The 18,879-nt window shown below is 49.9% G+C and overlaps 1 protein-coding gene across 4 annotated transcripts in view; it reads right to left on the reverse strand.

The window, feature by feature from the left end:
* The window catches only part of TIPE1 (TNF alpha induced protein 8 like 1), a 315,379-nt gene that overhangs the window by 74,000 nt on the left and 222,500 nt on the right, over positions 1-18,879 (reverse strand). The window contains exon 1 of one of the 4 annotated variants that reach the window (XM_085638460.1): positions 2,011-2,320. The exons of 2 other annotated variants lie outside the window; for them this stretch is intronic. In XM_085638460.1, the coding sequence (XP_085494586.1) occupies positions 2,011-2,023 (13 nt within the window). In that variant the 5' untranslated portion in view covers positions 2,024-2,320. Of the gene's footprint in view, positions 1-2,010; positions 2,321-18,879 lie in introns of those variants that run through there. One more of the 4 variants, XM_085638461.1, reaches the window with a different exon arrangement.

The raw sequence follows: 18,879 nt of genomic DNA on the forward strand, positions 1-18,879 counted from the left end.
CTAGCACCGTACTGAACTGACTAGCACCTCACAGCGGGGAGTAACACCGTACTGAACTGACTAGCACCTCACTACAGGGACTAGCACTGCACTGAACTTACTAGCACCTCACTGCAGGAACTAGCACCTCACTGCAATGACTAGCACCTCACTGCAGTGACTACCTCACTGTAGTGACTAGCACCTCACTGCAATGACTTACAGCTCACTGCAGTGACTAGTATCTCACTGCAGTGACTAGCACCTCACTGTAGTGATTAGCACCTCACTGCAGTGACTAGCATCTCACTGCAGTGACTAGCATAGCATCTCACTGCAGTGACTAGCATCTCACTGCAGTGACTTGCAGCTCACTGAAGTGACTAGCATGGCACTGAAGTGACTAGCACCTCACTGCAGTGACTAGCACCACACTGAAGTGACTAGCACCGCAGTGAAGTGACTAGCACCGCACTGCAGTGACTTGCAGCTCACTGAAGTGACTAGCACCGCACTGAAGTGACTAGCACCTCATTGCAATGACTTGCAGCTCACTGCAATGACTTGCAGCTCACTGCAATGACTTGCAGCTCACTGCAGTGACTAGCACCTCACTGTAGTAACTAGCACCTCATTGCAGTGACTTGCAGCTCACTGCAGTGACTAGCATCTCACTGCAGTGACTAGCACCTCACTGTAGTGACTAGCACCTCACTGCAGTGACTTGCAGCTCACTGCAGTGACTTGCAGCTCACTGCAGTGACTAGCACCTCACTGTAGTAACTAGCACCTCATTGCAATGACTTGCAGCTCACTGCAGTGACTAGCATCTCACTGCAGTGACTAGCACCTCACTGTAGTGACTAGCACCTCACTGCAGCGACTTGCAGGTCACTGCAGTGACTAGCATAGCATCTCACTGCAGTGACTAGCATAGCATCTCACGGCAGTGACTAGCATCTCACTGCAGTGACTTGCAGCTCACTGAAGTGACTAGCACCTCACTGCAGTGACTAACACCGGACTGAACTGACTAGCACCTCACAGCAGGGAGTAACACCGTACTGAACTGACTAGTACCTCACTGCCATAACTACCTCCTCACTGCAATGACTTCCACCACATTGAACTGACTAGCACCGCACTGCAATGACTAGCACCTCATTGCCATAACTACCACCTCACTTCTACGCAGGGATATCTTCGCACCTCAACTCAAGGGCTCTACTTCTGTTCTGAATCTCTTCCGGGCCCAGGGGTCTTTCTTCTGTGACCCCCTCACCTCAGGGACTACTTCCGCGGTGACCCCCACTCCAGCAAGCTGCCAGGTCACAGCCCTTTGCATGCAGGGGTCTCTTACCCCGAAGTAATCCAAGAATACAACACCCAGCCAGAATGCATCAGGCTGTCAAGTGATACCCCAGGACTAAAAACCGTGTCTGTGTTGACATGGAGAAGGCGGACAGGCTACCTGCGCCTCATCTTTGCGCGCTGCCAGGTTGCCCCGTGTCATGTGTACACCCCGCCCATCCCCAGTCAGCATCAGCATCGAACATACGGGAACTTCCTGAAGTCCACATTTTGGAGGGAGACTGACAACCGAAACCACAAGTTCCAGAATGCAAGGCGCTGCTGGCCCAAGCTTCAAGACTGACAGAATGTGCCAGCTATGACATGGGGGAATTTAGCATCACTGTCTGCCTCAACTCCGAGCTTGTTTATTGTACTTTAACCTTAATTACCCTCAGCGAAAATATATATATTTTTAAAACACGCCCATCTTAAGTAAATAAACTGCATCTGGGACCAGAACTGCGCCATCAGCATCCACCTGAAGACAATACCCACTGCCCGTAGGCAATCTGACTAAATAGAGTGAAACACAAACAGAGACATGATTTGATGATCGTGCAATGAAAGTACACACCACTGGCTCTGGGAAACTAACATGGGACGTGGTCGGGTTCCAATCCGAACATACAGACCCGGGCGGGACCCTCCAAGGCTACTGTGGCTCTGTGACCCCCTTACCTGATGCTGGCATCCGGTGGGGGCGCCTAGTTGTGGATCCGCTGCCGCCACAGGGTCGCGGAAGGAGGAGGGAGGTGGCCCCAGCCCCTCTGCCTCCACCGACCTTGAACCTGACAGATGAGGAGCGGGAGGGAGGGTGAGCCCCTCGTCCTGCCTCTCAGAACCCCTCTCTCAGAGTCAGTCCTCCCGAGAGTGCGCCCTCAGCAGGCTCCTCCGCATGTAAGATGTCACTCCCGCCCGAGATCCGCGATCTGAAACCCGAGCCAGGCTCCGAGGAAACAAAGTTTGAAACTCTAGAGCAAAGTTGCTGGAAACAGAAGAGGGGCGGGAGGAAGGGCGAGCCGGCCAATGGGAGGCCGAGCTTTCTACGAAGCGGCCAATGGCAGGAGGCCGCGGGGGAGGTGACAGCGCAGGCTATTCCCATGGGGATGTCACTGGAGCCTGGGAGGGCGGCGGGGGAGACAGACATCATATGATGGCCCGTGGGCCGAGTACAGCTGGGCCGAGGCGAGCTGTCAGAGGCAGGGACCGACTGACAGACAGCTCTCTCAGGCGGACTCGGTGGCGTAGCACGAGCGTCATGGACCCCAATACAAACAAAGGGGCCGGGTCTCCCACTCCATGGCCTGATAGTGGAAACAGAAATAAGTGGGAAACAATGCCCCCGGTGCCACTGCACCTGCTGTACTGAAGTCTGCTGCAATTCAGGTTAGACTGTATACAACTGTCTTCAAACGGGTTCCTTACACTGTCAAACCTTACTGCAGCCTGGCGGCGTCAGAGACCTGGGTATGGGCTCTGAGAACAAGACATCACGTCTCAGCCGTGCAGTGCAGCGCATAACAACCCTGCAGTGCAGCACAGAGCACATGTAATGTAATGTAAGGGAAGAGTTTTATAGCGCAGCTGCCACCCAACGGGTATCCTGGCGCTGAGATTGCCAAAAAGACACTGTGTGTGCATCTCAACGATGCAGTGCAGCATGCAGCACATCTAGAACCTGCAGTGCAACAGCACAGCACAGCACAGCAGCTCATCTAAACCCTGCAGTGCACTGCACAGCACAGCAGCTCATCTTATCCTATGCTGGAACACACCGCAATACATCTCATTCTATCCTGCAGCACATTTTATCCTGACCCTTTCCGGATGCACATCTCATCATGATCCTTTCTTCTAGAACCTTTCTTGTAGCACATTTTTTCCTGACCTTTCCAGATGCACATCTTATCCTTCCCAGCTGCGCATCTTATCCTGATCCTTTCTGGATGCGCATCTAATCCTGATCGTTTCTGGATGCGCATCTTATCCTGATCCTTTCCGGCTGCACATCTTATCCTGATCCTTTCCCGCAGCACATCTTATCCTTCCCAGCTGTGCATCTTATCCTGATCCTTTCTGGATGCGCATCTTATCCTGATCCTTTCCGGCTGCACATCTTATCCTGATCCTTTCTGGCTTCACATCTTAACCTAATCCTTTCTGGATGTACCTCTTATCCTGATGCTTTCTTGTAGCACATTTTTTCCTGACCTTTCCAGATGCACATCTTATCCTGATCCTTTCCCGCAGCACATCTTATCCTTCCCAGCTGCGCATCTTATCCTGATCCTTTCTGAATGCGCATCTTATCCTGATCGTTTCTGAATGCGCATCTTATCCTGATCCTTTCCGGCTGCACATCTTATCCTGATCCTTTCCCGCAGCACATCTTATCCTGATCCTTTCTGGCTTCACATGTTAACCTAATCCTTTCTGGATGTACCTCTTATCCTGATCCTTTCCCACAGCTCATCTTATCCTTCCCAGCTGTGCATCTTATCCTGATCCTTTCTGGATGCGCTTCTTATCCTGATCCTTTCTGGCTTCACATCTTAACCTAATCCTTTCTGGATGCACCTCTTATCCTGATGCTTTCTTGTAGTACATTTTTTCCTGACCTTTCCAGATGCACATCTTATCCTTCCGAGCTGTGCATCTTATCCTGATCCTTTCTGATGCGCATCTTTTCCTGATCCTTTCCGGCTGCACATCTTATCCTGATCCTTTCCCGCAGCACATCTTATCCTTCCCAGCTGCGCATCTTATCCTGATCCTTTCTGGATGCGCATCTTATCCTGATCCTTTCCGGCTGCACATCTTATCCTGATCCTTTCTGGCTGCACATCTTATCCTGATCCTTTCCGGCTGCACATCTTATCCTGATCCTTTCCTGCAGCACATCTTATCCTGATCCTTTATGGCTGCACATGTTATTCTGACCCTTTCCCGCAGCACATCTTATCCTTCCCGGCTGCGCATCTTATCCTGATCCTTTCCCGCAGCACATCTTATCCTGATCCTTTCTGGCTTCACATCTTAACCTAATCCTTACTGGATGCACCTCTTATCCTGATGCTTTCTTGTAGCACATTTTTTACTGATCTTTTCTGGATGTGCACCTTATCCCGAACTTTTCCGGATTCACATCTTATCCTGATCTTTTTTCCCAGCACATCTTATCCTTTCCAGATGCACATCTTATCCCAATCCTTCCCGAATGCGCATCTTATCCTGATCCTTAACGGATGCACATCTTATGCTTCCCGTATGCGCATCTTATCCCGATTCTTCCTGGATGCACATCTTATCCTTATCCTTTCCGGCTGCACAGATTATACTGCTCTTTTCCTGCAGGACATCTTATCCTGATTCTTTACGGCTGCACATCTTATCCTGATCTTATCTGGATGCACATATTATCCTGGCCGTTTATGGATGCACATCTTATCCTAATCCTTTCTGGTTGCACTTCTTATTCTGATACTTTCCTGCACTACATCTTGACCTGATCCTTTCCAGATGCTAATCGTATCCTGATCCTTTCCGGATGCACATCTTACCCTGATCCTTTCCAAACCCACATCTTATCCCGATCCTTTCCAGCAGCACATCTTATCCTGATCTGATTCTTTCTGGGTGCACATATTATCCTGGTCCTTTCCAGCTGCACATCTTACCCTTATTCTTTCCGAATGTACACCGTATACTGATCTTTTCCCACGGCACATCTTATCCTTATCCTTATCAGATGCACGCTTTACCCATATCCTATTCTGCAGCACATCATGTCCTTTATCTTTACCCGCAGCCATCTTATCCTGATCTGATTTTTTCTGGGTGCACATCTTATCCTTCCCAGCTGCGTATCTTATCCTGATCCTTTCTGACACGCATCTTATCCTGATCCTTTCCAAACCCACATCTTATCCCGTTCCTTTCCCGCAGCACATCTTATCCTGATCTGATTTTTTCTGGGTGCACATCTTATCCTGATCCTTTCTGGCTTCAAATCTTACACAGATTCTTTCCGGGCACACCCCTTATCCGGATCTTTTCCTACAGCACGTATTATCCTGTTCCTTTCTGGCAGCAGTTATCCTATCCTGCAGCACGTTATCCTGATCCTTTCCAGATGCACATCTTATGCTGATATCTTCCTGCAGCACATCCGATCCTGATCCTTTCTGGATGCACATTTTACCCTGATTCTTTCCAGATGCACATCTTATCCTGATCCTCTCTGGCAGCTCATCTCGTCTATTCTGGAGCCCCAAGGAGCATACCTGACTTGGCCCTGGAGCACACAGACAGTAGCTTATCTCATCCTATGCTGCAGCACACACCAGCATGACCAGCCCTACTCTGGAGTACGCTGCGTCACGTCCTGCACTATGCGGGAGCACACAGCTGCATATTTTATTCTGTCTTGTAGGCCTACTGACCCGCACCCATTGAGGGTACAAAGTTGTAAAATAAACAGGGAAAAACAGAAAGACAACCATTGGAATGTTGGAGCAGAAGGCTTATAGGGGTCATTAGAACATTTGAATGTTGGGAGCTCCATTGAAAACAATGGAGTGCTCCGGGCTTATAATGGCTGGTATAAGCCCAGAGCTCCAACATTCCAATGTGTCTTTGGCTGTGAACAAAGACTTCAGGGAGCCTGAGGGGATTTGAATCCCCTCGCGCTCCCTGAAGGCTTTGTTTTGTTAGAACATTCTGCCCTCTAGTGGCAGAATGTTCTAATAGCCTTATAGCCCTTCGTAGCAGGGCTATACCGGCTTTTAAAGTCCCTCTGCTTTGTTAAAGTCCCTCGCCTTCGGCTCGGGCCTTTAACGCTGCAGTGGGCCTTTAACAGACGGTATAGCCCGCTACGGCGGGCTATAAGGCTATATTATTGGCTCTGAGACACTTCATTGTCCTCAACGGAGCTCTCAACATTCCAGTGTTCTAATGTAAGACTTTGCATATTATTCAATGTTATTCCTTTTTTAATCTTCTAGACCTGTTTTGGTTTATATTTCGTATTTCATAGCATATTTCCCCAATCCTTTTCTCACATACCTTGAGAACTTTTCATTTTTGGCTCAAACTTTCAGTAATACTGATGTTTGTTTATCCTGTCCTACACTGGAATGGTTTTCTCTGTGTGCTCACTTCTCTTGTCACTCCATAATGGACGCGTCTATTTAATCACTCCCCCTCCCCACCTTCAAATCAGTTTTTAATGTCCACAGGTCCAGGATAACCATTTTTTAGCTCAGACATCCTACATCTACAGGAAATTGTTTTCATAAATAAATTACTTGTGCAAAAGCCAATCCTTGAATGGGGACGTGGGCGGAATCAGCCCATAAATGAACTGTCCAAAGTTTCAAGGAAAACTACTCTTCGTTGCAGGTCGAGAGATGGTGGCGGCAAAACGCTGCATGAAGCACAAGGTATATGTAATGAAACAAAGTGTAGACATCATCGAACACGTAAACTAACCACAAAGGGCAGGACAAGATGCTAAAGATAGAATCTCTAGAACAAAGGAGTAACAATCCTAGTATGAAATTAAAATTAGTATTTATGTAAAGAGAACGATATAGTTCAAAGGGATTGTGCAATATATATGTTATGAGTAAACTAACTGTATCTATCATTTTTAATAAGAAGTTTCAAACCATTAACTTTGCTTCCATAGAACACTTCCAAGGGTAATTACTTTTAATTACACCTGCTAATATAATATATATATTTTTTATAAAAGAGTTCATTTAAAGCAAACATTTGTTACTACATTCAGCTAAACTTCCAAATCAATAGTGAGCTCATTCAATGGCCTAAAAATAGATAGATGATTGTATGAGGATAAACGTAATAAGAAACAAACAAAAACAGTTATCAGAACCGCAGCAAGCAATGTTGACCTTTTTAATCTGCTCTTATGCATGTTTTTTGAAAGGGAGATCTTAAACCAGTGGCCAACTTCAGTTACTTTATTCATCCCAAAAATAGGATATTTGTACTAAATCTTCCTTTCTAAAACCTGCATAAATACAGATATCGAATGTCAATTTTTTTGCTTTGAATTTTAAGATTATACTGAATTAAGTGTAGTTGTCATTATTGATTCGAAATGGACATTAGAGTTTGGTTTAGCATAAAATTAACTATTTTACACTCTATTTAAAAAAAAAAAAAATAAGCCCAGAAAATGAGGTCTCAAGAATTAATTTGTTTTTACTCGTGCTGTTTTGTGAAACACGCAAATGCATGTTATTAAAAAAAAGCACACACAAGTGTGTTGTGTGGAGGCAAAATGAATGTATTGTGGCTCTTCGTCACTCTTCTGGTGCTCTTTTTATTGTAATGCTTGCTATGATTTTAATTAATCGTGCAAATCAGAATAAACTTTAACTGTGCGTAAAGAATGTAAGACATTAATTGGTTTCTTTGGTTAGTTTGTATTTAACAGTAAAAAGTACATTATTCGAAGGCAGAGTGCAAGAAAGGCACCAAGCAGGCGGCAAAGTGTCAGAAGCAAGAAGTTTTTGAAACCAGTGTGAACAAAAGTTGGACTGAATTGGAAGAAACAACAGGAGGCGCAGACAAGATAATGGTGGCGGTCCAGACACCAGGGTTGGGCTCCTAGAATGGTTTCCCAGGGTGCCAAGCGTATGTATGTACAGCGCCTTGAAGAATAGAGCAGCTCTTACCTGCTGTAATATATTTAATTTGGGGCGAAAGTCCTAGGGCATGTCCATGTCGCCTTTCATGACATTACCGCCTTTCATGAAGTTACCGCCAACCGGTGTTGTGCCACACCGGACTTCCTAGTTGAAACCACATCACGGCGGTCCTGATGGTGAAGATGGAGGAGTGAGGCACTGGACAGGACCCTGTTGGATCCCTGGGTGGACAAAGGTTCATGCGTGATCCACTGATGGGTTGAGATCCCGCCATTGTTCGACAAATTCCTCCTACCACCCACCTCTAAAACAGGCTGAAAGCTTTTAGGAATCTTTCACTGTTGAACAAGTTAACCAGACTCACTAACCCTGCCTGGCCACATTGGTTTTTGTAGGAACACACCCAAAATACCAAATAATGAAAGGGCTTTAGCTCCTGGAACCCTCATCCAGAATGCATATTTATACAGGTTGACATATATCCTTGCTGCCCTCATTCTAACTTTGCTCGGCTCTGCACAGGGGCGACAGGCGACCGAGAAAGGTTGGGGCATGTTTTGGAGGTGGGGGAGCACAGAGGGTTAACTGCACGGCGGTGCCTGCTGCAGCCAGACAGAGGCCTGCAGCGCACATGGCCTGCCCACAGGGACTCCAGAAATGTCTTAAATTGGGACTCAGGCAGTGACCTGTGAGCTGCAGCCTGCAACGAAGCTTCTAGCACAGATTCTGCAGGGAAAAAAACCACACACTCACACAGCCAGATCTGGGACAGTGTGTTACCAGCACAGAGCACGAGCTGATAATGAGGCGCTGGAACAGCACGCGCAGCAAACACAAAACAGGCGAACAAAGTCAGGGGGGAATGCAAGTGTAAATGGCTCAATATGCGCGGGGTGAATTGTATCTCATTAGCTGTCAACACAAAACACCGGAGAAGCAGCAGTAAGGATTGCCTCTACCAGCAAACCTTATGCAGTGGTGGCTCGTTTACATGACCATGTGTCAGTGTCCTCGACTGGAGGGGCTGGGGGAGAGTCAGTCGTATGTTAGTCACTCTTTCAGCTTAACTGTGGCACACTGGTGGAAGAGATGCCACAGCACTGGCATGAGTTGTCTGAGGGCTCACAAAGCCTGCACAAACTGGTTCCTATTAGGGAAACTGGTTTGTGTGAGGGATACCTCGTTCAGCCTTGTAGCTGACTGCTGTGTGCATTATGGGGCACTGAAAACAAAGGTATTCATGGCAGTACATTCAGCTGGGGGTCCATACACAAGGCCCCTTGGACTTCAGCTAAAGCAGATACCCAGAGCCAAACACAACAAAAAAAAATAGAAACAAGTGGGGATTTTGCACAAAAACCAACAATGCTCTGAAGTTGTTCCGTGTAGACACGAAGAGTGTACCCAGCCATGGTTTCAGGGTTTCCATTCTGTTTGTGTAATGCTGCTTTTCCTTTTGTAAATGTAGAACTCCAAGTCCCATAATGCAAGGTAGAATGAGTGAATGAGCTACCTAGGCCTGGCTTGAGACAACTTGTGATCTGCGGCAAGCCTGTCGGGGAGCTGAGGGTTGTGCTTTCCAACAAGCCGGTCCGCCTCTGATTTATGTATTAATGTGTAAGGAGATTTGTAAGGCTCTGACTACAATTAAAGTGTTCTAGGAAGTCAACTGTGAGTGGATGAGCAGTCTCCTATCTGCTCCAGTCTGACCCTGCTGGTGGTTCCCATCCCGGATGAGGGTGTCCTGAAGAGCTGAAAGGAGCTTCAAGTTCCTGGCCCATAAATCTGTTATAAAGAGCAAACTTGATTACTTCCTGTTTATCTGCAGCCTTCCTTTGCATAAGATGATGTCTAAACAGGAGCAGAGCTCTGCCGAGAGAGGCAGAGAATGTGGAGGGCAGAGAGCTAGGGAGTGTTAGAAAAAGACAGAGAATGAAAGAAGAGTTGTGGAAAGCTACACAGAGACTGCACCAACAAACACAGAAGAGGCATCGCCGTCATCCACAATTATACTCTCCGCTGTACCGCTGAAGAGGACGTCACACCGATAATGGAACACCTCAACTTCCAACTCCAAACCAACGAAAGGGCGATCATCAGAGGTGCCTTTGCCTACAGCCCCCAGGACCACGCCCCGGCTTCTGAAATGCCATCTCCGAATTCATCGCCCCGCTAGCTATTGAATCCTAGCACTACATCTTTCTCGGTGACCTCAACTTCCATCTTGACGACCCCAAAGATGCTGACTCCACCAACCTCCTTGTAAGCATGAGCCATATCTGCCTCAACTGGTCACCAACCCTACACACAGCGTATGACACACATTAGACCCAATCTTCACAGTCAGCAGCAGAATCAAGTGCAGCTACATCACCAACCTCACCTGGACTGACCACGCCATTGTCCACTTCATCGCTGCAGGCTCCCCGGGCACCAACACCATGCCCCCAGGTTCCTCCTACCACAGCTGGAACAAAGTGATAGAGACCGAATGCACGGACACCCTCAACACCACACAGCCCGAAACCTCTATCAACCTGGAACTTCCCCACGTGGATCACCAACTGCGTCGACAAAGTCACCCCACGAAGTCAGCCAAAACCAGCAGATCCACCAAACAAACCAGCTGTTACACACCAGAACTCAGGACTGTTCACTATAACTGCAAGCAACTAGAATGATGATGGTGCTCTAGTAGAGACCCCACAGACCGAATCGCCTTCAAGTCAGCCCTCAACAGATACCACCAAGGTCTCAAGAACATGAAAAGAGGCGCCATGACAGCCCATATCGAAGCAAGCGCCAATCACAGTAATCATCAGAGAGTTCTCTCACCCGTCAGCCACTGAGGACACGAGCCACCCTTCCCAGAAACTCTGACACACACTGGTGAACTACTTCCACAACAAGATATCTGGAATCTACAGTTACTTTAAACCCCAACCCACCAACCTCAACAACCTCCTTACACAAACGAACACCATCCATAGCCACTCGCTTACGGCACGGAATCTACTCGCCACTCAGAACACCACAGCAATCATGACCTCCATCCACTCCGGAGCACCCACGGACCCCTGCCCCCATCACTTCAACCTAGGAAACAAAGAAATCAGCGGTGAACTCACCTCTATCCTCAGCGCATCCATAACCATGGCCGCCTTCCCCGATGGATGGAAACACGCAGAGGTCAGACCCCCTCCTGACGAAACCCTCCACCGACCCCAGCGAGCTCAAGAACTACCACCCCTTCTCCTGGCTCCTGTTTCCCATCAAAGTCCTCAAGAATGCCATCAACATCCAGCTCACGGAACATCTATAAAGAAATAACCAATTGGACGCCTCCCAATCCGGCTTCCGTGCCAACCAAAGCACTGAGACCTCCCTCATTGCCGCCACTGATGACATCAGAACCCTCCTAAACTGGAGAGAAACAGCAGCCTGATCCTCCTCGACCTCTCAGTCGTGTTTGATACCGTATCCCGCCACAACCTTGTAAAAAAGACCACCACGTTGGCATCCAGGGAGATGCCCTCAAATGGATCGCACCCTTCCTCACAGGATGCACCCAGAGAATCCACCTCTCACCCATCACCTTGGAGCCCAAGAATATCCCATGCAGCATCCCCCAAGTCTCTTCCCTCAACCCCACCCTTTTAAGCTCCTACATGACACCGCTGGCCTACATCGCCAGAACCCACGGACTCAACATCGAATCCTATGCAGACGGCACGCAGCTCATCCTCTTGCTTACGGAAGACCCCCTCTACCACCAGAACAAACTTCCACTATGCCATGACGAGTGTCGCCGATTGGATGAGGACCAACTGTCTGAAACTCAACACCGACAAGAGAGAAGTGTTGATTTTCGGGAAGAACACCTCCCCATGGGCCGACACCTGGTGGCCCTCCGAACTTGAACCACACAGCCTAATCACGCCCGCAACCTTGGCATCATCCTGGACAGTAAACTCATCATGAAGCATCAGGTCAACACAGTCTCCTCTGACTGCTTCCACAACCTCCGCATGATCCGAAAAATCTTCAGGTGGATCCCAGCAACACCATGAAGACCGTCACTCAAGCGCTCAACACCAGCCAGCTGGACTACAGAAAAGCGCTCTATGCCGGAATCACCACCCAACTCCTCAAGATACTCCAGACAATACAGAACTCAGTGGCTAGACTCATTCTGTACCTCCCCAAATGGACCCACATCACTCCCCACCTCAGGAACCTCCACTTGCTCCCCACACAGAAAAGATGCCAGTTCAAGATGCTGACTCATGCCCCCACGACCAGGGACCAGCAAACATCAACCACCCCCTGAACTTCCACCAACCCGACAGACACCTTGCCAACACTCACTGCATTTCCCGAAGCTACAGTAGTGGTGGTTCCTTCTCCTGCCTCGCCGCCAAGTCCTGGAGCGAACTACCATTCCACCCGCTAAGGGACTCATGACCTGGCTTTTCAACTGAGACCAGCAAGATCCTAGCGCCTGGATACCCTCGGGGTGATAAGCAGTGCTCTACAAATACTGATTCATTGAAAGAGGAAGACAGAGGGGTAAACTTAACGTAGAGAGAATGAGTGGAAAATGGATGAGAGTAGGGAAAGACAGGAGGAGGGGTGAAAGTGGAGGTGTGAAGAGAGAAAGAGTGAGAGAGACTGCAGAAAAAGGGAGAAAGGAAGATGGCATTTAAGACTCGGAGTGGAGGTTAAAGAAAGGAGTAGGAGTGAGGTGAAGGGAGTATACCGGGGATAAAGGGCAGAGAAAGTGATGAGTGTGATAAATGGGGTATAGGGCAAATTTCTCAAAGTTGCATGTTTGCTGACTTCACACTCAGAGTATCATGTTCAAAGACAGCGCCTTACAAAAAGTGGCTCTCACAGGAACTTTAGGTGTTCTGAGTTGGCTGAAATGTTAAACACTTTTTTAAAGTTCTGGCCTAGAGATAATGATAGTATCTCGCCATTCTCATGTTTTTCCAAACAATTAATAATAAAAGTACATACTTTTTTACAAGAGCTGCAGTGCCACTCCCATTGTTTATATTTAGGCCATGTTTTGTGCATAGTGCCTATGTTTGAAAAAAGAAGTACAAAATAAACCATTGCACACCTGGAAAGAGCATACCTATTGGCTTTGCAAACGCATGTTTTTCCCCTAAATGTAACTGGATATTTATCTAGGTCTATGTTCATTGTAAGGTGGAATATGTGTGGGTTTGAGTTCTTGAGGTGAAAAAGTATCTTGAGAGGGAAAACAAGGGGTTTCCCTGCCAACTCTTGAACATTAGGGCATGCAGGTGACCTGGTGTAGGATGTATGGTTGCAGGGTGTCACTGGTGCATGCAGAAGGTAACCTGGTGGAGGTGTTTGTCTGCGGGGTGTCACTGATGCATGCAGGGTGTCACTGGTGGATGTGTATGTCTGCAGGGTGTCACTGGTGAATGCAGAAGGGTCACTGGTGGAGGTGTATGTCTGCGGGGTGTCAACGGTGCATTCAGAAGGGTCAGCGTAGGAGGCGTAGGTCTGCAGGGTGTCACTGGTGCATGCAGAAGGGTCACTGGTGGACGTGTGTGTCTGCAGGGTGTCAACGGTGAATGCAGAAGGGTCACTGGTGGAGGTGTATGTCTGCAGGCTGTCACTGGTGCATGCAGGGTGTCACTGGTGGAGGTGCATGCCTGCAGGGTGTCACTGGTGGAGGTGTATGCCTGCAGGCTGTCGCTGGTGCATGCAGAAGGGTCACTGGTGGAGGTGTATGTCTGCGGGGTGTCAACGGTGCATTCAGAAGGGTCAGCGTAGGAGGCGTAGGTCTGCAGGTTGTCACTGGTGCATGCAGAAGGGTCACTGGTGGACGTGTATGTCTGCAGGGTGTCACTGGTGGAGGTATATGTCTGCGGGGTGTCAACGGTGAATGCAGAAGGGTCAATGATGGAGGTGTAGGTCTGCAGGGTGTCACTGGTGCATGCAGGATGTCACTGGTGGAGAAGTATGTCTGCAGGGTGTCACTGGTGCATGCATAAGGGTCAATGGTAGAGGTGTATGTCTGCAGGCTGTCACTGGTGCATGCAGGGTGTCACTGGTGGAGATGTATGTCTGCAGGGTGTCACTGGTGCATGCAGAAGGGTCATTGGTGGAGGTGTATGTCTGCAGGCTGTCACTGGTGCATGCAGGGTGTCACTGGTGGAGGTGAATGCCTGCAGGGTGTTACTGGTGGAGATGTATGTCTGCAGGCTGTCGCTGGTGCATGCAGAAGGGTCACTGGTGGAGATGTGTGTCTGCAGGGTGTCACTTGTGCACGCAGAAGGGTCACTGTTGGAGGAGTATGTCTGTGGGGTGTCACTGGTGCATGCAGAAGGGTCACTGGGGGAGATGTATGCCCGCAGTAGAAGTAGACCTCAGCAATGCCTCCCGGTGCTAGGGGTTCGCCCTTCTATGCACACTAGTCCTCAGACCAATAAGTAGAGATTGGCACGGAAGCTGTAATATCAAGAAAACAGTTTATTAAACCTCATGAGTGGAACTACATCGATACAAAACCCTCAGGCAGTGTATGACGTAGCACAAGGAGTAGAAAAACTGTGGGTCTTTTATACCCACACAGGAGCTCAAAAAGAGGCGGTACAAGTACACATAGGAAGAATTACACATATAGATGGCCATACAGAGAATGCACAGTCAACAAAGAAGGAGGAGTAATGAGTTGCTGACATCAGTTAAAACAGCCTGACAGTTACAGACTAAGACAGGTGCAAGAGCAACTACAGACTTTTCTGAGCATGCTCATTGCTGCAGGAGCTAAGTATAGATAGTTATTCTAGTAAAGCACAAGGGTAGGCAACAACGAAAAAGGAAGGAGCACATGGTCAGTCAAAATGGCTGCCAAAAACAAAATGGTGTCAGCTCATGCTAACAGCGATCTCTGCCAAATTCCCACACTGCGGGGTGTCACCGGTGCATGCAGAAGGGTCACTGGTAGAGGTGTATGCCTGTGGCGTGTCACTGTTAAATTTAAAAGGGTCACCGGTGGAGGTGTATGTCTGCGGGGAGTCACTGGTGGAGGTGTATGTCTGCAGGGTGTCACTGGTGCATGCAGGGTGTCACTGGTGGAGGTGAATGCCTGCAGGGTGTCACTGGTGGAGATGTATGTCTGCAGGGTGTCACTGGTGGAGGTGTATGCCTGCAGGCTGTCGCTGGTGGATGCAGAAGGGTCACTGGTGGAGGTGTATGTCTGCAGGGTGTCACTGGTGCATGCAGAAGGGTCACCGGTGGAGTTGTATGTCTGTAGGCTGTCACTGGTGCATGCAGAAGGGTCACCGTTGGAGTTGTATGTCTGTAGGCTGTCACTGGTGCATGCAGAAGGGTCTCCAGTGGAGGTGTATGTCTGCAGGCTGTCACTGGTGCATGCAGGGTGTCACTGGTAGAGGTGTATGCCTCTAGGGTGTCACTGGTGGAGATCTATGTCTGTAGGGTGTCAATGGTGGAGGTGTATGTCTGTAGGGTGTCACTGGTAGAGATCTATGTCTGTAGGGTGTAACTGGTGGAGGTGTATTTCTGCAGGGTGTCACTGGTGCATGCAGAAGGGTCACTGGTGTTTACGCCTGCAAGGTGTCAACGGTGCATGCAGAAGGGTCACTGGTGGAGGTGTATGTCTGTGTGGTGTCACCGGTGCATGCAGACGGGTCACTGGTGGAGGTGTATGCCTGCGGGGTGTCACTGATGGAGGTGTATGTCTGCAGGGTGTCACCGGTGCATGCAGAAGGATCACTGGTGGAGGTGTATGCCTGCGGGGTGTCACTGATGGAGGTGTATGTCTGCAGGGTGTCACCGGTGCATGCAGAAGGGTCACCGGTGGAGGTGTATGCCTGCAGGGTGTCACTGTGAATTGCAGAAGGGTCACTGGTGGAGATGTGTGTCTGCAGGGTGTCACTGGTGGAAGGTGTTTGTCTGCAGGGTGTCACTGGTGCATGCAGAAGGGTCACTGGTGGAGATATATGTCTGCAGGGTGTCAAAGGTGCATGCAGAAGGGTCACTGGTGGAGATGTGTGTCTGCAGGGTGTCACTTGTGCATCCAGAAAGGTCACCAGTGGAGGTGTATGCCTGTGGGGTGTCACCGGTGCATGCTGAAGGGTTATTGTTGGAGGTGTATGTCTGCGGGGTGTCACTGGTACATGCAGAAGGGTCACTGGTGGAGGTGTATGTCTGGGGGTGTCACTGGTGCATGCAGATAGGTCACAGACGGAGATGTATGCCTGTGGGGTGTCACCGGTGCATGCAGAAGGGTTACTGGTGGAGGTGTATATCTGTGGGGTGTCACCGGTGCATGCAGGGTGTCACTGGTGGAGGTGTATGTCTGCTGGGTGTTACCAGTGCATGCCAGTGGAGGTGTTTGTCTGTGTGGTGTTACTGGTGCATGCAGAAAGGTCATTGGTGGAGGTGTACGTCTGTGGGGTGTCACCGGTGAATGCAGAAGGGTCACTGGTGGAGGTGTTTGTCTGCGGGGTGTCACCGGTGCATGCAGAAGGATCACTGGTGGAGGTGTATGCCTGCGGGGTGTCACTGATGGAGGTGTATGTCTGCAGGGTGTCACCGGTGCATGCAGAAGGGTCACCGGTGGAGGTGTATGCCTGCAGGGTGTCACTGTGAATTGCAGAAGGGTCACTGGTGGAGATGTGTGTCTGCAGTGTGTCACTGGTGCATCGAGAAAGGTTACCAGTGCATGCCGGTGGAGGTGTTTGTCTGTGTGGTGTCACTGGTGCATGCAGAAAGTTCATTGGTGGAGGTGTACGTCTGTGGGGTGTCACCGGTGAATGCAGAAGGGTCACTGGTGGAGGTGTTTGTCTGCGGGGTGTCACCGGTGCATGCAGAAGGATCACTGGTGGAGGTGTATGCCTGCGGGGTGTCACTGATGGAGGTGTATACCTGCAGGGTGTCACTGGTGCATAGAGAAAGGTCACCAGTGGAGGTGTATGCCTGCGGGGTGTCAACGGTGCATGCGGAAGGGTCACTGGTGGAGGTGTATGCCTGCGGGGTGTCACTGATGGAGGTGTATGTCTGCAGGGTGTCACTGGTGCATCGAGAAAGGTCACCAGTGGAGGTGTATGCCTGCGGGGTGTCATTGGTGCATGCAGAAGGGTCACTGGTGGAGGTGTATGCCTGCAGGGTGTTACTGGTGGTGATGTATGTCTGCAGGGTGTCACTGGCACATGCAGAAGGATCACTGGTGGAGGTGTATGCCTGCAGGGTGTCACTGGTGGAGGTGTATGTCTGCAGGGTGTCACCGGTGCATTCTGGAGGGTCACTGGTGGAGATTTATGTCTGCAGGGTGTCACTGATACATGCAGAAGGGTCACTGGTGGAGTTGTGTGTCGGCAGAGTGTCACTGGTGGTGATGTATGTCTGCAGGGTGTCACTGGTGCATACAGAAGGGTCACTGGTGGAGTTGTGTGTCGGCAGGGTGTCACTGGTGGTGATGTATGTCTGCAGGGTGTCACTGGTGCATGCAGAAGGGTCACTGGTGGAGGTGTATGTCTGCAGGGTGTCACTGGTGGAGATGTATGTCTGCAGGGTGTCACTGGTGCATGCAGAAGGGTCACTGGTGTTTACGCCTGCAAGGTGTCACCGGTGCATGCAGAAGGGTCACTGGTGGAGGTGTATGCGTGCAGGGTGTCACTGGTGGAGGTGTATGTCTGCCGGGTGTCAAAAGGGCATGCAGAAGGGTCACTGCGGAGGTGTATGTCAGCAGGGTGTCAAGGGTGCATGCAGAAGGCTCACTGTTGGAGATGTATGGCTGCGGGGTGTCACCGGTGCATGCAGAATGGTCACTGGTGAAGTTGTATGTCTGCGGAGTGTCACTGGTGGATGCAGAACGGTCACTGGTGGAGGTGTTTGTCTGCGGGTGTCATCGGTGCCTGCCGAAGGGTCAGTGGTGGAGGTGTATGCCTGCAGGGTGTCACTGGTGGAGGTGTATGCCTGCAGGGTGTCACTGGTGCATGCAGAAGGGTCAATTGTGGAGGTGTGTATCTGCGGGGTGTCAACGGTGCATGCAGAAGGGTCACTGGTGGAGGTGTGTGCCTGCAGGGTGTCACTGGTGCAAGCAGAAGGGTCACTGATGGAGGGGTATGCCTGCATAGCGTCAATATGGAGGTGAATGCCTGCAGGGTGTCACTTGTGGAGGTGTTTGTCTGCGGGGTGTCACTGGTGCATGCAGAAGGGTAACGGGTAGAGATGTATGCCTGCAGGGTGTCACTGGTGCATGCAGAAGGGTCACTGGTGGAGGTGTATGTCCGCGGGGTGTCGCTGGTGCATGCAGAAGGCTCACTGGTGGAGATGTATGGCTGCGGGGTGTCACTGACGGAGGTATATGCCTGCAGGGTGTTTCACTGTGGAGGTGTATGCCTGCAGGGTGTCACTGCGGAGGTGTATGCCTGAAGGGTGTCACTGGTACATGCAGAAGGCTCACTGGTGGAGATGTATGGCTGCGGGGTTCACTGATGGAGGTGTATGCCTGCAGGGTGTCACTGCGGAGGGGTATGTGCCAGGATTTCACGCCTGGAGTGGGTTGGGAAAGGGCGTCAGGTACATTCACGCCCTGTAACATCTACTGAGACCCGGGGTTCACAATCTAACGATGCCAGAGCACTCCTCACTTCACATCACACATCATACAATCACAGGGACTGTAGGCTGTGCAGTGGCTTCTAAGGAGCTCTAGACCACTAACCTCCAGGGGTGGGAACTTCCTACGTACTTTCCAGCAGTGCACCCATCTCCCTGCCTGAGAACATTTTGACGTTGCGTTGGCTTTCTGCTTTCACTCAGTTTGTTCACTTTGGTTTCTGCTTTCACTCACTTAATTCAC

This window comes from Triturus cristatus, chromosome 12 (genome assembly GCF_964204655.1).
Source record: "Triturus cristatus chromosome 12, aTriCri1.1, whole genome shotgun sequence".
Classification (NCBI taxonomy): Eukaryota; Metazoa; Chordata; class Amphibia; order Caudata; family Salamandridae; genus Triturus; species Triturus cristatus.